The 15,000-nt window shown below is 46.1% G+C and overlaps 2 protein-coding genes across 4 annotated transcripts in view; both read left to right on the top strand.

Annotated features, from left to right (window-relative positions):
- Positions 1-163: 163 nt before the first annotated feature.
- hspa12b (heat shock protein 12B) overlaps positions 164-15,000 on the top strand; it is a 43,727-nt gene continuing 28,890 nt past the window's right edge. The window contains exons 1-4 of one of the 3 annotated variants that reach the window (XM_036987226.1): positions 164-179; positions 313-683; positions 10,575-10,647; positions 11,245-11,333. In XM_036987226.1, the coding sequence (XP_036843121.1) occupies positions 10,602-10,647; positions 11,245-11,333 (135 nt within the window). In that variant the 5' untranslated portion in view covers positions 164-179; positions 313-683; positions 10,575-10,601. Of the gene's footprint in view, positions 180-201; positions 684-10,574; positions 10,648-11,244; positions 11,334-15,000 lie in introns of those variants that run through there. The other 2 variants (XM_036987227.1, XM_036987225.1) reach the window with 2 other exon arrangements.
- On the top strand, positions 1,459-3,242 carry LOC118966156. Its single transcript, XM_036989243.1, has 2 exons — positions 1,459-1,531; positions 1,838-3,242. The coding sequence occupies exons 1-2, from the start codon at positions 1,459-1,461 to the stop codon at positions 2,839-2,841; spliced, it is 1,077 nt and encodes a 358-aa protein (XP_036845138.1). The 3' UTR covers positions 2,842-3,242.

Raw genomic sequence — 15,000 nt, 5'->3', positions numbered from 1 at the left:
CTGGTATCCACAAGAATGGTAAAACACACACACACACACACACACACACACACACACACACACACACACACACACACAAACTCCCTCTCCCTCTCTCTCTTTCCCCGCCCTCTCTCTCTCTCTCTCTCTCTCTCTCTCTCTCTCTCTCCCATACACACACAGAGCATATTCTAAATGAGGTAAACTCCCCACATCCCCCATGTTGTACAAACCTTTTCCCTGTTTTCCGTGTGTGTGTGTATATCCGTGTGTGTGTGTATATCCGTGTGTGTGTGTGTGTGTGTATAACTTCTTTCTTCTCTGACATTCCAGGCCAGTTGAAAGACTGACTGCCGGGCTGCGGACACAGCAGAGGAACGCTCCAGGCAAAGATTTGGGAATATTTGGGATCGTTCCATAATTTTTTCAGGAAAGTTTCCCCCTCCTTCTGCTCCATTGGACTTTTCCAAAGTATTTGTTGAACTATTTTACCCTCCTATTTCTATTGTCGGTTCTTTTTTGGAATTCTGCTCTTGGAATTCTGCTCTTGGAATTCTGCCGACGTTCGGTTCCATCTGGGAGGTTGAACATTCCCAGTGATTCCTGATCCCTGCAGCAGAAGCATCCTCTCCTCTCTCTCTGTCTCTCCTTAGTTCTGCTCCAGTGAAGAACAAGGGCAGGAACATTGTTTCAGGAAAAGACAGGTGAGTTTGAGGATTTGTTTTAGGATATGCTGCTGGGGTTTCAATTGGGAATTCTCTTTTTACTGGCATTGAGTAAGTCATGTTTTCTGCATGTTGTTTTGTGTGGATACATTTGTAGAATGAGAAGGGATTACCTTCTGTAAAAAAAAGCTGTAAAAAAAGCCAGCATATGGTTAACAGTAGAAGACAGGACAACAGGTCTATGGTTAACAGTAGAAGACGGGGATAGGACAACAGGTCTATGGTTAACAGTAGAAGACGGGGATAGGACAACAGGTCTATGGTTAACAGTAGAAGACAGTGATAGGACAACAGGTCTATGGTTAACAGTAGAAGACAGGGACAGGACAACAGGTCTATGGTTAACAGTAGAAGACAGTGATAGGACAACAGGTCTATGGTTAACAGTAGAAGACAGTGATAGGACAACAGGTCTATGATTAACAGTAGAAGACGGGGATAGGACAACAGGTCTATGGTTAACAGTGGAAGACAGGGATAGGACAACAGGTCTATGGTTAACAGTGGAAGACAGGACAACAGGTCTATGGTTAACAGTAGAAGACAGGGATAGGACAACAGGTCTATGGTTAACAGCAGAAGACAGGGATAGGACAACAGGTCTATGGTTAACAGTGGAAGACAGGACAACAGGTCTATGGTTAACAGTGGAAGACAGGGATAGGACAACAGGTCTATGGTTAACAGTAGAAGACGGGGATAGGACAACAGGTCTATGGTTAACAGTAGAAGACAGGGATAGGACAACAGGTCTATGGTTAACAGTGGAAGACGGGATAGGACAACAGGTCTATGGTTAACAGTGGAAGACGGGGATAGGACAACAGGTCTATGGTTAACAGTAGAAGACAGGGATAGGACAACAGGTCTATGGTTAACAGTAGAAGACAGGGATAGGACAACAGGTCTATGGTTAACAGTGGAAGACGGGGGTAGGACAACAGGTCTATGGTTAACAGTGGAAGACAGGGACAGGACAACAGGTCTATGGTTAACAGTAGAAGACAGGGATAGGACAACAGGTCTATGGTTAACAGTGGAAGACGGGGATAGGACAACAGGTCTATGGTTAACAGTGGAAGACAGGGATAGGACAACAGGTCTATGGTTAACAGTGGAAGACAGGACAACAGGTCTATGGTTAACAGTAGAAGACGGGGATAGGACAACAGGTCTATGGTTAACAGTAGAAGACGGGGATAGGACAACAGGTCTATGGTTAACAGTGGAAGACAGGGATAGGACAACAGGTCTATGGTTAACAGTGGAAGACAGGGATAGGACAACAGGTCTATGGTTAACAGTGGAAGACAGGACAACAGGTCTATGGTTAACAGTGGAAGACAGGGATAGGACAACAGGTCTATGGTTAACAGTAGAAGACGGGGATAGGACAACAGGTCTATGGTTAACAGTAGAAGACAGGGATAGGACAACAGGTCTATGGTTAACAGTAGAAGACAGGGATAGGAGAACAGGTTTATGGTTAACAGTGGAAGACAGGGACAGGACAACAGGTCTATGGTTAACAGTAGAAGACAGGGATAGGACAACAGGTATATGGTTAACAGTGGAAGACGGGGATAGGACAACAGGTCTATGGTTAACAGTGGAAGACAGTGATAGGACAACAGGTCTATGGTTAACAGTAGAAGACAGGGATAGGACAACAGGTCTATGGTTAACAGTGGAAGACAGGGATAGGACAACAGGTCTATGGTTAACAGTGGAAGACAGGGATAGGACAACAGGTCTATGGTTAACAGTGGAAGACAGGGATAGGACAACAGGTCTATGGTTAACAGTGGAAGACAGGACAACAGGTCTATGGTTAACAGTGGAAGACAGGGATAGGACAACAGGTCTATGGTTAACAGTGGAAGACAGGACAACAGGTCTATGGTTAACAGTAGAAGACAGGGATAGGACAACAGGTCTATGGTTAACAGTAGAAGACGGGGATAGGACAACAGGTCTATGGTTAACAGTGGAAGACAGTGATAGGACAACAGGTCTATGGTTAACAGTGGAAGACAGGGATAGGACAACAGGTCTATGGTTAACAGTAGAAGACGGGGATAGGACAACAGGTCTATGGTTAACAGTGGAAGACAGGGATAGGACAACAGGTCTATGATTAACAGTAGAAGACAGTGATAGGACAACAGGTCTATGGTTAACAGTGGAAGACAGGGATAGGACAACAGGTCTATGGTTAACAGTAGAAGACAGGGATAGGACAACAGGTCTATGGTTAACAGTAGAAGACAGGACAACAGGTCTATGGTTAACAGTGGAAGACAGGGATAGGACAACAGGTCTATGGTTAACAGTAGAAGACAGGACAACAGGTCTATGGTTAACAGTGGAAGACAGGGATAGGACAACAGGTCTGTATTTCAGTGAGGAGGTGGAATTTTGGTGCAGAGTTGGTCAGGGGGTCACTCCTTTTATCTGAGCTACACCTGTCTGGGGTCAAAGGTTAAAGGTCAGGGGTCAGGAGTCTGGAACGGTCGATCTATATCACTTAATTTTTATTGGACGTCCCCAGTGTGGAGGGGAGGGGGAGGGGGAGGGGGGGGATAGGAGGTGTGGTTTGAAGGGCAGGGGATGGGGAGGGGATAGGAGGTGTGGTTTGAAGGGCGGGGGAGGGGAGGGGGAGGGGATAGGAGGTGTGGTTTGAAGGGCGGAGGATGGGGAGGGGGAGGGGATGGGAGGTGTGGTTTGAAGGGCGGGGGATGGGGGGAGGGGATAGGAGGTGTGGTTTGAAGGGCGGGGGAGGGGAGGGGGAGGGGATAGGAGGTGTGGTTTGAAGGGCGGGGGATGGGGGGAGGGGATAGGAGGTGTGGTTTGAAGGGCGGGGGATGGGGGAGGGGATAGGAGGTGTGGTTTGAAGGGCGGGGGATGGGGGAGGGGATAGGAGGTGTGGTTTGAAGGGCGGGGGATGGGGGGAGGTGATAGGAGGTGTGGTTTGAAGGGCGGGGGATGGGGGAGGGGATAGGAGGTGTGGTTTGAAGGGCGGGGGATGGGGGGAGGGGATAGGAGGTGTGGTTTGAAGGGCGGGGGATGGGGGTCCCCATTAGTTCCTGTCAAGGCAGCAGTTACTCATCCTGGGGTCCAGCAAAGATTAAGGCAGTAGTATACATTGTAATACCATTTTTAAACATTAAAATAAATTTACAACAGATTTAACAATACATTAAGTGTGTGCCCTCCAGCCACTACTCTTCCACAACCCACAATCCAGGTGTAGGTGTGTGTATAGTGTGTATGTTATGTGTGTTTGTACTTGTGTGTGTGTGTGTGTGTGTGTGTGTGTGTCTCTTCACAGTCCTCGCTGTTCAATAAGGTGTATTTTTTTCTGTTTTTTAAATCTGATTTTACTGCTTGCGTGAGTTACAAGGGGTGGGGAGGGATTTCTCTTCTTCCTCAGGAAGCTCAGTCCGTGATGATGTCATCGCTCCTTTGTGAGCTGAAGTGTTCTGTGTGTGTACCATAACAACTACAACCCACGGGCCACAGCTGTGTGTGTACCATAACCACGGCAACCCACGGGCCATATCATAACCACGACAACTCACGGGCCACAGCTGTGTGTGTACCATAACCACGGCAACCCACGGGCCATATCATAACCACGACAACCCACGGGCCACAGCTGTGTGTGTACCATAACCACAACAACCCACGGGCCACAGCTGTGTGTGTACCATAACCACGGCAACCCACGGGCCATATCATAACCACGACAACCCACGGGCCACAGCTGTGTGTGTACCGTAACCACAACAACCCACGGGCCATATCATAACCACGACAACCCACGGGCCACAGCTGTGTGTGTACCATAACCACAACAACCCACGGGCCATATCATAACCACGACAACCCACGGGCCATATCATAACCACGGCAACCCACGGGCCATATCATAACCACGACAACCCACAGGCCATATCATAACCACGACAACCCACGGGCTACAGCTGTGTGCGTAGTGTTAATGGGGCCAAAAAGTGGCCTAGTGTCTTATCCAATCGGCCCGAGGAGGGGTGAAGAGAGGGGGAGGGGCAAAGAGAGGAGGAGGGGTGAAGAGAGGGGGAGGGGCAAAGAGAGGAGGGGAGTGGCAAAGAGAGGAGGAGGGGTGAAGAGAGGGTGAGGGGCAAAGAGAGGAGGAGGGGTGAACAGAGGGGGAGGGGAAAAGAGAGGAGGAGGGGTGAAGAATGTTGTTTTTTTCTCTCTCTGGCTTTATCATTAAATGGGAACATGGGAAGAGAACTTTAATGCTGCACACACCCACACCTAAACACACACACACACCCACACCTAAACACACACACACACCTAAACACACACCCACACCTAAACACACACCCACACCTAAACACACACACATACCCACACCTAAACACACACACACACCCACACCTAAACACACACCCACACCTAAACACACACCCACACCTAAACACACACACACACCTAAACACACACCCACACCTAAACACACACCCACACCTAAACACACACACACACCTAAACACACACCCACACCTAAACACACACACACACCCACACCTAAACACACACACACACCCACACCTAAACACACACACACACCTAAACACACACCCACACCTAAACACACACCCACACCTAAACACACACCCACACCCACACCTAAACACACACCCACACCTAAACACACACCCACACCTAAACACACACCCACACCTAAACACACACCCACACCTAAACACACACACATACCTAAACACACACCCACACCCACACCTAAACACACACACATACCTAAACACACACACACACCTAAAGTTTCTCAATTTCTTTCTTCGGTTTTCTGTTTGAATTCTTTTAGATTTGATAGGAAAGCTGAGAGGTCAAATATACCATTTAGGTTTTCTACTGCCAAGTTTACACCTTCACTATTATAGTGAAATGTTTTGTCCAGGAAGTTGTCTATAAGGGATTGAATTTGTTGTTGCATCTCTCACACACACACACACGTGGAGTCTTTTCCTGTGTTAATGATGCTTTTCCTGGACAGTTGTTGAAGCTGGTCTGTCTGTGTTTACTTCTGTCCAGGGACATCTCTAGTACAGGAAGAGAAATCGAGACAGAGAAGGAGGAGAGGAGAGGAGAGGAGAGGAGAGGAGAGGAGAGGAGAGGAGAGGAGAGGAGAGGAGAGGAGAGGAGAGGAGAGGAGAGGAGAGGAGAGGAGAGGAGAGGAGAGGAGAGGAGAGGAGGGAAGGCAAAGGGGGAGGAGAGGAAAGGAAAGGAGGGAAGGCAGAGGGGGAGTAGAGGAGAGGACGGACATGAAAAGAGAGGGATGACATGTCGATGTTATCAACCAGAAAGGTTCATTCTAAATCAAATAAAATAAAATTGTATTTGTCACACATACACATGGTTAGCAGATGTTAATGCGAGTGTATCGAAATGCTTGTGCTTCTAGTTCCGACAATGCAGTAATAACCAACGAGTAATCTAACCTAACAATTTCACAACAGCTATCATATACACACAAGTGTAAAGGGATGAAGAATATGTACATAAAGATATATGAATGAGTGATGGTACAGAATGACATAGGCAATATGCAGTAGATGGTATGGAGTACAGTATATACATATGAGATGAGTAATGTAGGGTATGTAAACATAAAAGTGGCATAGTTTAAAGTGGCTAGTGATACATGTATTACATAAAGATGCAGTAGATGATATAGAGTACAGTATTAAACATATACATATGAGATGAGTAATGTAGGGTATGTAAACATTATATTAAGTGGCATTGTTTAAAGTGGCTAGTGATACATTTTTTACATGTATGGCAGCAGCCACTCAATGTTAGTGGTGGCTGTTTAACAGTCTGATGGCCTTGAGATAGAAGCTGTTTTTCAGTCTCTCGGTCCCAGCTTTGATGCACCTGTACTGACCTCGCCTTCTGGATGATAGCGGGGTGAACAGGCAGTGGCTCGGGTGGTTGTTGTCCTTGATGATCTTTATGGCCTTCCTGTGACATCGGGTGGTGTAGGTGTCCTGGAGGGCAGGTAGTTTGCCCCCGGTGATGCGTTGTGCAGACCTCACGACCCTCTGGAGAGCCTTACGGTTGTGGGCGGAGCAGCTGTCATACCAGGCGGTGATACAGCCCGACAGGATGCTCTCGATTGTGCATCTGTAAAAGTTTGTGAGTGCTTTTGGTGACAAGCCGAATTTCTTCAGCCTCCTGAGGTTGAAGAGGCGCTGCTGCGCCTTCTTCACGATGCTGTCTGTGTGGGTGGACCATTTCAGTTTGTCCGTGATGTGTACGCCGAGGAACTTAAAACTTTCTACCCTCTCCACTACTGGAATTCTATTGTCCAGTTTACGGGGAGATGGGGAGGTTCAAGTGCCTAGTGAGACACCATGGTAGAATGGAGGGATGTAATTGCAGAAGGAAATGGTAGGATGATGATTTACTGGTAAAGATGGGTTGATCTGTGGCTGTCTGAAGGTTGGAATTAATGAGGGTTGGAATAAACACATAGATACATGCTTGGTCCATCCCGCCCTTGGAAAATCAGTTTGGGCCCGGATGGGGAGACCGCACCCACTGACCAGAGCACCCACTGACCAGAGCACCCACTGACCAGAGCACCCACTGACCAGAGCACCCACTGACCAGAGCACCCACTGATGGGAGAGACCATTCATTTTGTCTATGTATTGTATTGTACTGTATTGTGTTGTACTGTATTGTATTGTACTGTATTGTGTTGTACTGTATTGTGTTGTACCATACTGTATTGTATTGAAAGGTGTTGTGTTGTACTGTATTGTATTGTATTGTATTGTATTGTATTGTATTGTACCGTATTGTACCGTATTGTATTGTATTGTACTGTATTGTACCGTATTGTACTGTATTGTATTGTATTGTACTGTATTGTACTGTATTGTACTGTATTGTACCGTATTGTATTGTATTGTACTGTATTGTACTGTATTGTACCGTATTGTATTGTATTGTACCGTATTGTACTGTATTGTACCGTATTGTATTGTATTGTACCGTATTGTACTGTATTGTACTGTATTGTACCGTATTGTATTGTATTGTACTGTATTGTACCGTATTGTACCGTATTGTATTGAATTGTACTGTATTGTATTGTATTGTATTGTACTGTATTGTACTGTATTGTACTGTATTGTACCGTATTGTATTGTATTGTACCGTATTGTACTGTATTGTACTGTATTGTACCGTATTGTATTGTATTGTACCGTATTGTATTGTATTGTACTGTATTGTACTGTATTGTACCGTATTGTATTGTATTGTACTGTATTGTACCGTATTGTACCGTATTGTATTGTACTGTATTGTACCGTATTGTATTGTATTGTACTGTATTGTACCGTATTGTATTGTATTGTACTGTATTGTATTGTATTGTACTGTATTGTATTGTACTGTATTGTACTGTATTGTACCGTATTGTATTGTATTGTACTGTATTGTACCGTATTGTACCGTATTGTATTGTATTGTACTGTATTGTATTGTATTGTATTGTATTGTACTGTATTGTACTGTATTGTACTGTATTGTACCGTATTGTATTGTATTGTACTGTATTGTATTGTATTGTATTGTGCTGTATTGTATTGTATTGTATTGTACCGTATTGTACTGTATTGTGTTGTGCTGTATTGTATTGTACTGTATTGTACCGTATTGTATTGTATTGTACTGTATTGTATTGTATTGTGTTGTGCTGTATTGTATTGTATTGTACCGTATTGTATTGTATTGTACTGTATTGTACTGTATTGTACTGTATTGTACCGTATTGTATTGTATTGTACTGTATTGTATTGTATTGTGTTGTGCTGTATTGTATTGTATTGTACCGTATTGTACTGTATTGTACTGTATTGTACCGTATTGTACTGTATTGTACTGTATTGTACCGTATTGTATTGTATTGTACTGTATTGTATTGTATTGTATTGTACTGTATTGTATTGTATTGTACTGTATTGTACCGTATTGTACTGTATTGTACTGTATTGTACCGTATTGTATTGTATTGTACTGTATTGTATTGTATTGTGTTGTGCTGTATTGTACCGTATTGTATTGTATTGTATTGTATTGTATTGTATTGTATTGTACTGTATTGTATTGTGTTGTGCTGTACTGTATTGTACTGTATTGTATCGTATTGTATTGTATTGTACTGTATTGTATTGTACTGTACTGTATTGTATTGTATTATATTGTATGGTACCGTATTGTACTGTATTGTATTGTGCTGTATTGTATTGTACTGTATTGTATTGTATTGTACTGTATTGTATTGTATTGTACTGTATTGTATTATACTGTATTGTATGGTACTGTATTGTACTGTATTGTATGGTACTGTATTGTATTGTACTGTACTGTATTGTACTGTATTGTATTGTATTATATTGTATGGTACCGTATTGTACTGTATTGTATTGTGCTGTATTGTATTGTACTGTATTGTATTGTACTGTATTGTATTGTACTGTATTGTATGGTACTGTATTGTATTGTATTGTACTGTATTGTATTGTACTGTATTGTACTGTACTGTATTGTATTGTATTATATTGTGCTGTATTGTACTGTACTGTAATGTACTGTATTGTATTGTGCTGTATTGTATTGTGCTGTCTTGTATTGTGCTGTATTGTATTGTGCTGTATTGTACTGTACTGTAATGTACTGTATTGTACTGTATTGTATTGTATTGTATTGTACCGTATTGTAAGTTGCATCAATATGCCAGGACAGTTGACAATCCAGGGTTACTCTAAGCAGTTTAGTCACCACAACTTTCCACATGATTCGTTACATGATGTAGTTGAGGTTTAGGGTTTAGTGAATGATTTGTCCCAAATACAATTATTTTAGTTTTTAAATATTTAGGACTAACTTATTCCTTGCCACACATTCTGAAACTAACTGCAGCTCTTTGTTAAGGGTTGCAGTCATTTCAGTCGCTGTAGTAGCTGACGTGTATAGTGTTGATTACTCAAAGCCAGTGGCATGTCGTTAGTAAAGATTGATAAAAATAAGGGGGCTTAGACAGCTACCCTGGGGAATTCCTGATTCTTCCATTAAAGAACACCCTCTGTGTTCTGTTAGACAGGTAATTCATTATCCACAATATAGCAGGGGGTGTAAAGCCATAACACATACGTTTTTCCATCAGCAGACTACGATCGATAATGTCAGAAGTCGCAACTGAAGTCTAACAAAACAGCTCCCACAATGTTTTTATCATCAATTTCTCTCAGCCAATCATCAATCATTTGTGTAAGTGCTGTGCTTGTTGAATGTCCTTCCCTCTAAGCGTGCTGAAAGTCTGTTGTTAATTTGTTTACTGTAAAATAGTATTGTATCTGGTCCAACAAAATTTGGACATATCCCACTCACTCTGGGACACCCTAGGAGAGTGGGGTCATGGCCAGGGACGGCGGCCCTGACGGCGACCCTGGAGTGGGCCAATTTCCTCGCTAAAGGGCACATCGACAGATTTTCACCTAGTCGGCTCAGGGATTTGAATCAGTGACCTTTCAGTTACTGGCCCATTGCTCTTAAGCGGCAGGTAGCCTAGTGGTTAGAGTGTTGGAATTGTAACCAAAAGGTTGCTAGATCGAATCCCCGAGGTGACAAGGTAAGAATCTGTCCTTCTACCCCTAAACAAGGTAGTTAAACCGAATGTTACCCGGTAGGCCGCCATTGTAAATAATAATTTGTTCTTAACTGACATGCCTAGTTAAATAAAGGTAAAGAAGCATCTCTCTGTGTTTTGTCCTCTCCCAGGCTGTCCTGGCCGTGGCAACCCTCATCATGGCCGACATCCTGCAGCCCGACATGAACAGCCTACAGGTCCCAGGTAAACACACACACACACACGGCATCTTGGCATGGTATGTACTGTATAGGGTTAACGCCCCTCATGTGTGTGTGTGTGTGTTCCTATCTGTCACCTTCTCCGGTTTGAGGTGTGAATGAGGTCACCTCGCTCCCTTTGGGAATATCACGACATTCCACTCCGTGGACAAAAAAGACTCTTTAGTGTGTTTACACCTCAACGTTCTGATGCCGTAATCACCATGGCGATATAGCATACAGACAGTTCCTGGGATAGCAGCATTGCTTCTGGAACCTTGGAATCGTATCCTGGAATACAGCACTTGGAATTTATGTTCCGTGTTCGAAAAATGATGGAATACTCGTGTATGTGTCACGACAGTGTGTGTGTGTATGGATAATGTGATGTCACTGTTTTCCACAGATAACAGAAATTCCCAGTGCACAGACAGGCTTCATTAAACAAGTTTGGTCCTCTAATTTGAGTTGTCTGACGAAACATCCCTTAGACTTTCTCAATAGTCTGCCTGTCTTTGTATAGATCTGTTAGACATCCAGACCCAGAAAGTAGCTAATGAAAATAATTCTCAGCATTTCTCTGCCCCTCCCCCTCTCTTAGGTGAAAACAACCGTATATCAGCTCCCTCCTCTCCCTCAGTCGGACGAAATGACTGCAGCATCGCACCCCTCACACCCTCAGCCTCTCCGGTAAGATCTCCCGCTCCTCACCCTCTTCCCTCACCCCCTAGACATCAAATCCTCACCCCCTAGCCCCTCACCCTTTTTAATCATCCGCTCACATCCCTCACCCCCTAGCCCCTCACCCTTCAATCATCCGCTCACATCCCTCACCCCCTAGCCCCTCACCCTTCAATCATCCGCTCACATCCCTCACCCCCTAGCCCCTCACCCTTCAATCATCCGCTCACATCCCTCACCCCCTAGCCACTCACCCTTTAATCATCCGCTCACATCCCTCACCCCCTAGCCCCTCACCCTTCAATCATCCGCTCACATCCCTCACCCCCTAGCCACTCACCCTTTAATCATCCGCTCACATCCCTCACCCCCTAGCCCCTCACCCTTCAATCATCCGCTCACATCCCTCACCCACTAGCCCCTCACCCTTCAATCATCCGCTCACATCCCTCATCCACTAGCCCCTCACCCTTCAATCACCCGCTCACATCCCTCACCCACTAGCCCCTCACCCTTCAATCATCCGCTCACATCCCTCACCCCCTAGCCCCTCACCCTTCAATCATCCGCTCACATCCCTCACCCCCTATCCCCTCACCCTTCAATCATCCGCTCACATCCCTCACCCCCTAGCCACTCACCCTTTAATCATCCGCTCACATCCCTCACCCACTAGCCCCTCACCCTTCAATCACCCGCTCACATCCCTCACCCCCTAGCCACTCACCCTTTAATCATCCGCTCACATCCCTCACCCCCTAGCCCCTCACCCTTCAATCATCCGCTCACATCCCTCACCCCCTAGCCCCTCACCCTTCAATCATCCGCTCACATCCCTCACCCCCTATCCCCTCACCCTTCAATCATCCGCTCACATCCCTCACCCCCTAGCCACTCACCCTTCAATCATCCGCTCACATCCCTCACCCACTAGCCCCTCACCCTTCAATCACCCGCTCACATCCCTCACCCCCTCTCATTCTCCAGTAAGACCACCACACCTTCACATAGTACAAAATAAATTGAGATGGTGCAGGCACTTCCACACGTTTCTTTATATATCTGGTTTAATGAGAGCTTCTAATCCACAACGACATGGTCATCTGGGGATGACAAACACTGCTTTATCTCTACCGGTGAAGAACAATCTCTCAATCAACACACACCGTGTCCAACAACACACACCGTGTCCAACAACACACACCCTGTCCAACAACACACACCCTGTCCAACAACACACACCCTGTCCAACAACACACACCCTGTCCAACAACACACACCCTGTCCAACAACACATACCCTGTCCAACAACAACACACACCCTGTCCAACAGCACATACCCTGTCCAACAACACATACCCTGTCCAACAACACACACCCTGTCCAACAACACATACCCTGTCCAACAACACACACCCTGTCCAACAACACACACCCTGTCACATACCCTGTCCAACAACACACACCCTGTCCAACAACACACACCCTGTCCAACAACACACACCCTATCCAACAACAACACACACCCTGTCCAACAACAACACACACCCTGTCCAACAACACACACCCTGTCCAACAACACATACCCTGTCCAACAACAACACACACCCTGTCCAACAGCACATACCCTGTCCAACAGCACATACCCTGTCCAACAGCAGACACCCTGTCCAACAACACACACCCTGTCCAACAACACACACCCTGTCCAACAACAACACACACCCTGTCCAACAACACACACCCTGTCCAACAACAACACACACCCTGTCCAACAACAACACACACCCTGTCCAACAACACACACCCTGTCCAACAACACATACCCTGTCCAACAACAACACACACCCTGTCCAACAACACATACCCTGTCCAACAACAACACACACCCTGTCCAACAGCACATACCCTGTCCAACAGCACATACCCTGTCCAACAACACACACCCTGTCCAACAGCACATACCCTGTCCAACAACACATACCCTGTCCAACAACAACACACACCCTGTCCAACAACAACACACACCCTGTCCAACAACACACACCCTGTCACATACCCTGTCCAACAACACACACCCTGTCACATACCCTGTCCAACAACACATACTCTGTCCAACAACACACACCCTGTCACATACCCTGTCCAACAACACACACCCTGTCACATACCCTGTCCATCAACACACACCCTGTCCAACAACACACACCCTGTCCAACAACAACACACACCCTGTCCAACAACAACACACACCCTGTCCAACAACAACACACACCCTGTCCAACAACACACACCCTGTCCAACAACAACACACACCCTGTCCAACAACACATACCCTGTCCAACAACAACACACACCCTGTCCAACAGCACATACCCTGTCCAACAGCACATACCCTGTCCAACAACACACACCCTGTCCAACAGCACATACCCTGTCCAACAACACATACCCTGTCCAACAACAACACACACCCTGTCCAACAACAACACACACCGTGTCCAACAACACACACCCTGTCACATACCCTGTCCAACAACACACACCCTGTCACATACCCTGTCCAACAACACATACTCTGTCCAACAACACACACCCTGTCACATACCCTGTCCAACAACACACACCCTGTCCAACAACACATACACTATCTCAAGTCAACATAGATACTTTCCATCAACATACTTTGAGGCTTGGTCAGTGCAGGGGTGGATATTTCCAGTTCACTTACTGTAAGTTACTGACTGGGCAACATCACAGAAGTAAATCATTGAGAACTATTTACTCTGTTTAGTATTTAGCTATTAAACCTGAATATCTCGGAAAGCAATTAAGCTGTTATCATATTTTGATAGAAAGGAGTGTTGAGTCCTGTCAGTACCAGCATACCTCACACACATTCTCCCCTCTCTCTCCCCCGCTTTTCTCTCCTCTCTCCTCTCTCCCTCTCCTCTCTCTCTCCCTCTCCTCTCTACTCTCTCCCCTCTCTCTCCCCTGCTTTTATCTCCTCTCTCTCTCTCCCTCTCCCCTCTCTCTCCCCCTCTTTTCTTTCCTCTCTCTCTCCCTCTCCTCTCTACTCTCTCCCCTCTCTCTCCCCCGCTTTTCTCTCCTCTCTCCTCTCTCCCTCTCCTCTCTCTCTCCCTCTCCTCTCTACTCTCTCCCCTCTCTCTCCCCCGCTTTTCTCTCCTCTCTCCTCTCTCCCTCTCCTCTCTCTCTCCTCTCTACTCTCTTCCCTCTCTCTCCCCCACTTTTCTCTCCTCTCTCCCTCTCCTCTCTCTCTCCTCTCTACTCTCTCCCCTCTCTCTCCCCCGCTTTTCTCTCCTCCCTCCTCTCTCCCTCTCCTCTCTCTCTCTCTCCCTCTCCTCTCTCTCTCTCTCCCTCTCCTCTCTCTCTCCCTCTCCTCTCTACTCTCTCCCCTCTCTCTCTCCGCTTTTCTCTCCTCTCTCCCTCTCCTCTCTCTCTCTCTCTCCTCTCTCTCTCTACACTCTCCCTCTCCTTTCTCTCGATCCTCTCCCTCTCCTCTCTCCCTCCCCTTTCTCTCTCTCCTCTCTACTCACCCTCTCCTCTCTCCCTCCCCTCTCCCCCTCCCCCTCACCTCTCTCCCTCTCCTCTCTCTCTCCACTCTCCCTCTCCTTTCTCTCTCCCCTCTCCCCTCTCCCTCTCCTCTCTCCCTCCC

This window comes from Oncorhynchus mykiss, chromosome 9 (assembly GCF_013265735.2).
Source record: "Oncorhynchus mykiss isolate Arlee chromosome 9, USDA_OmykA_1.1, whole genome shotgun sequence".
In the NCBI taxonomy this organism is placed as follows: Eukaryota; Metazoa; Chordata; class Actinopteri; order Salmoniformes; family Salmonidae; genus Oncorhynchus; species Oncorhynchus mykiss.
This window is presented reverse-complemented; position numbering and strand designations above follow the sequence as displayed.

What these genes read in the sequence shown, in the direction of transcription:
- LOC118966156 (XM_036989243.1), top strand. Translation starts at nt 1,459, where the DNA reads ATGGTTAACAGTGGAAGACGGGATAGGACAACAGGTCTATGGTTAACA. An exon ending in AGACGGGGATAGGACAACAG is followed by an intron (nt 1,532 to 1,837) that starts GTCTATGGTTAA and finishes ACAGGACAACAG; the next exon opens with GTCTATGGTTAACAGTAGAA.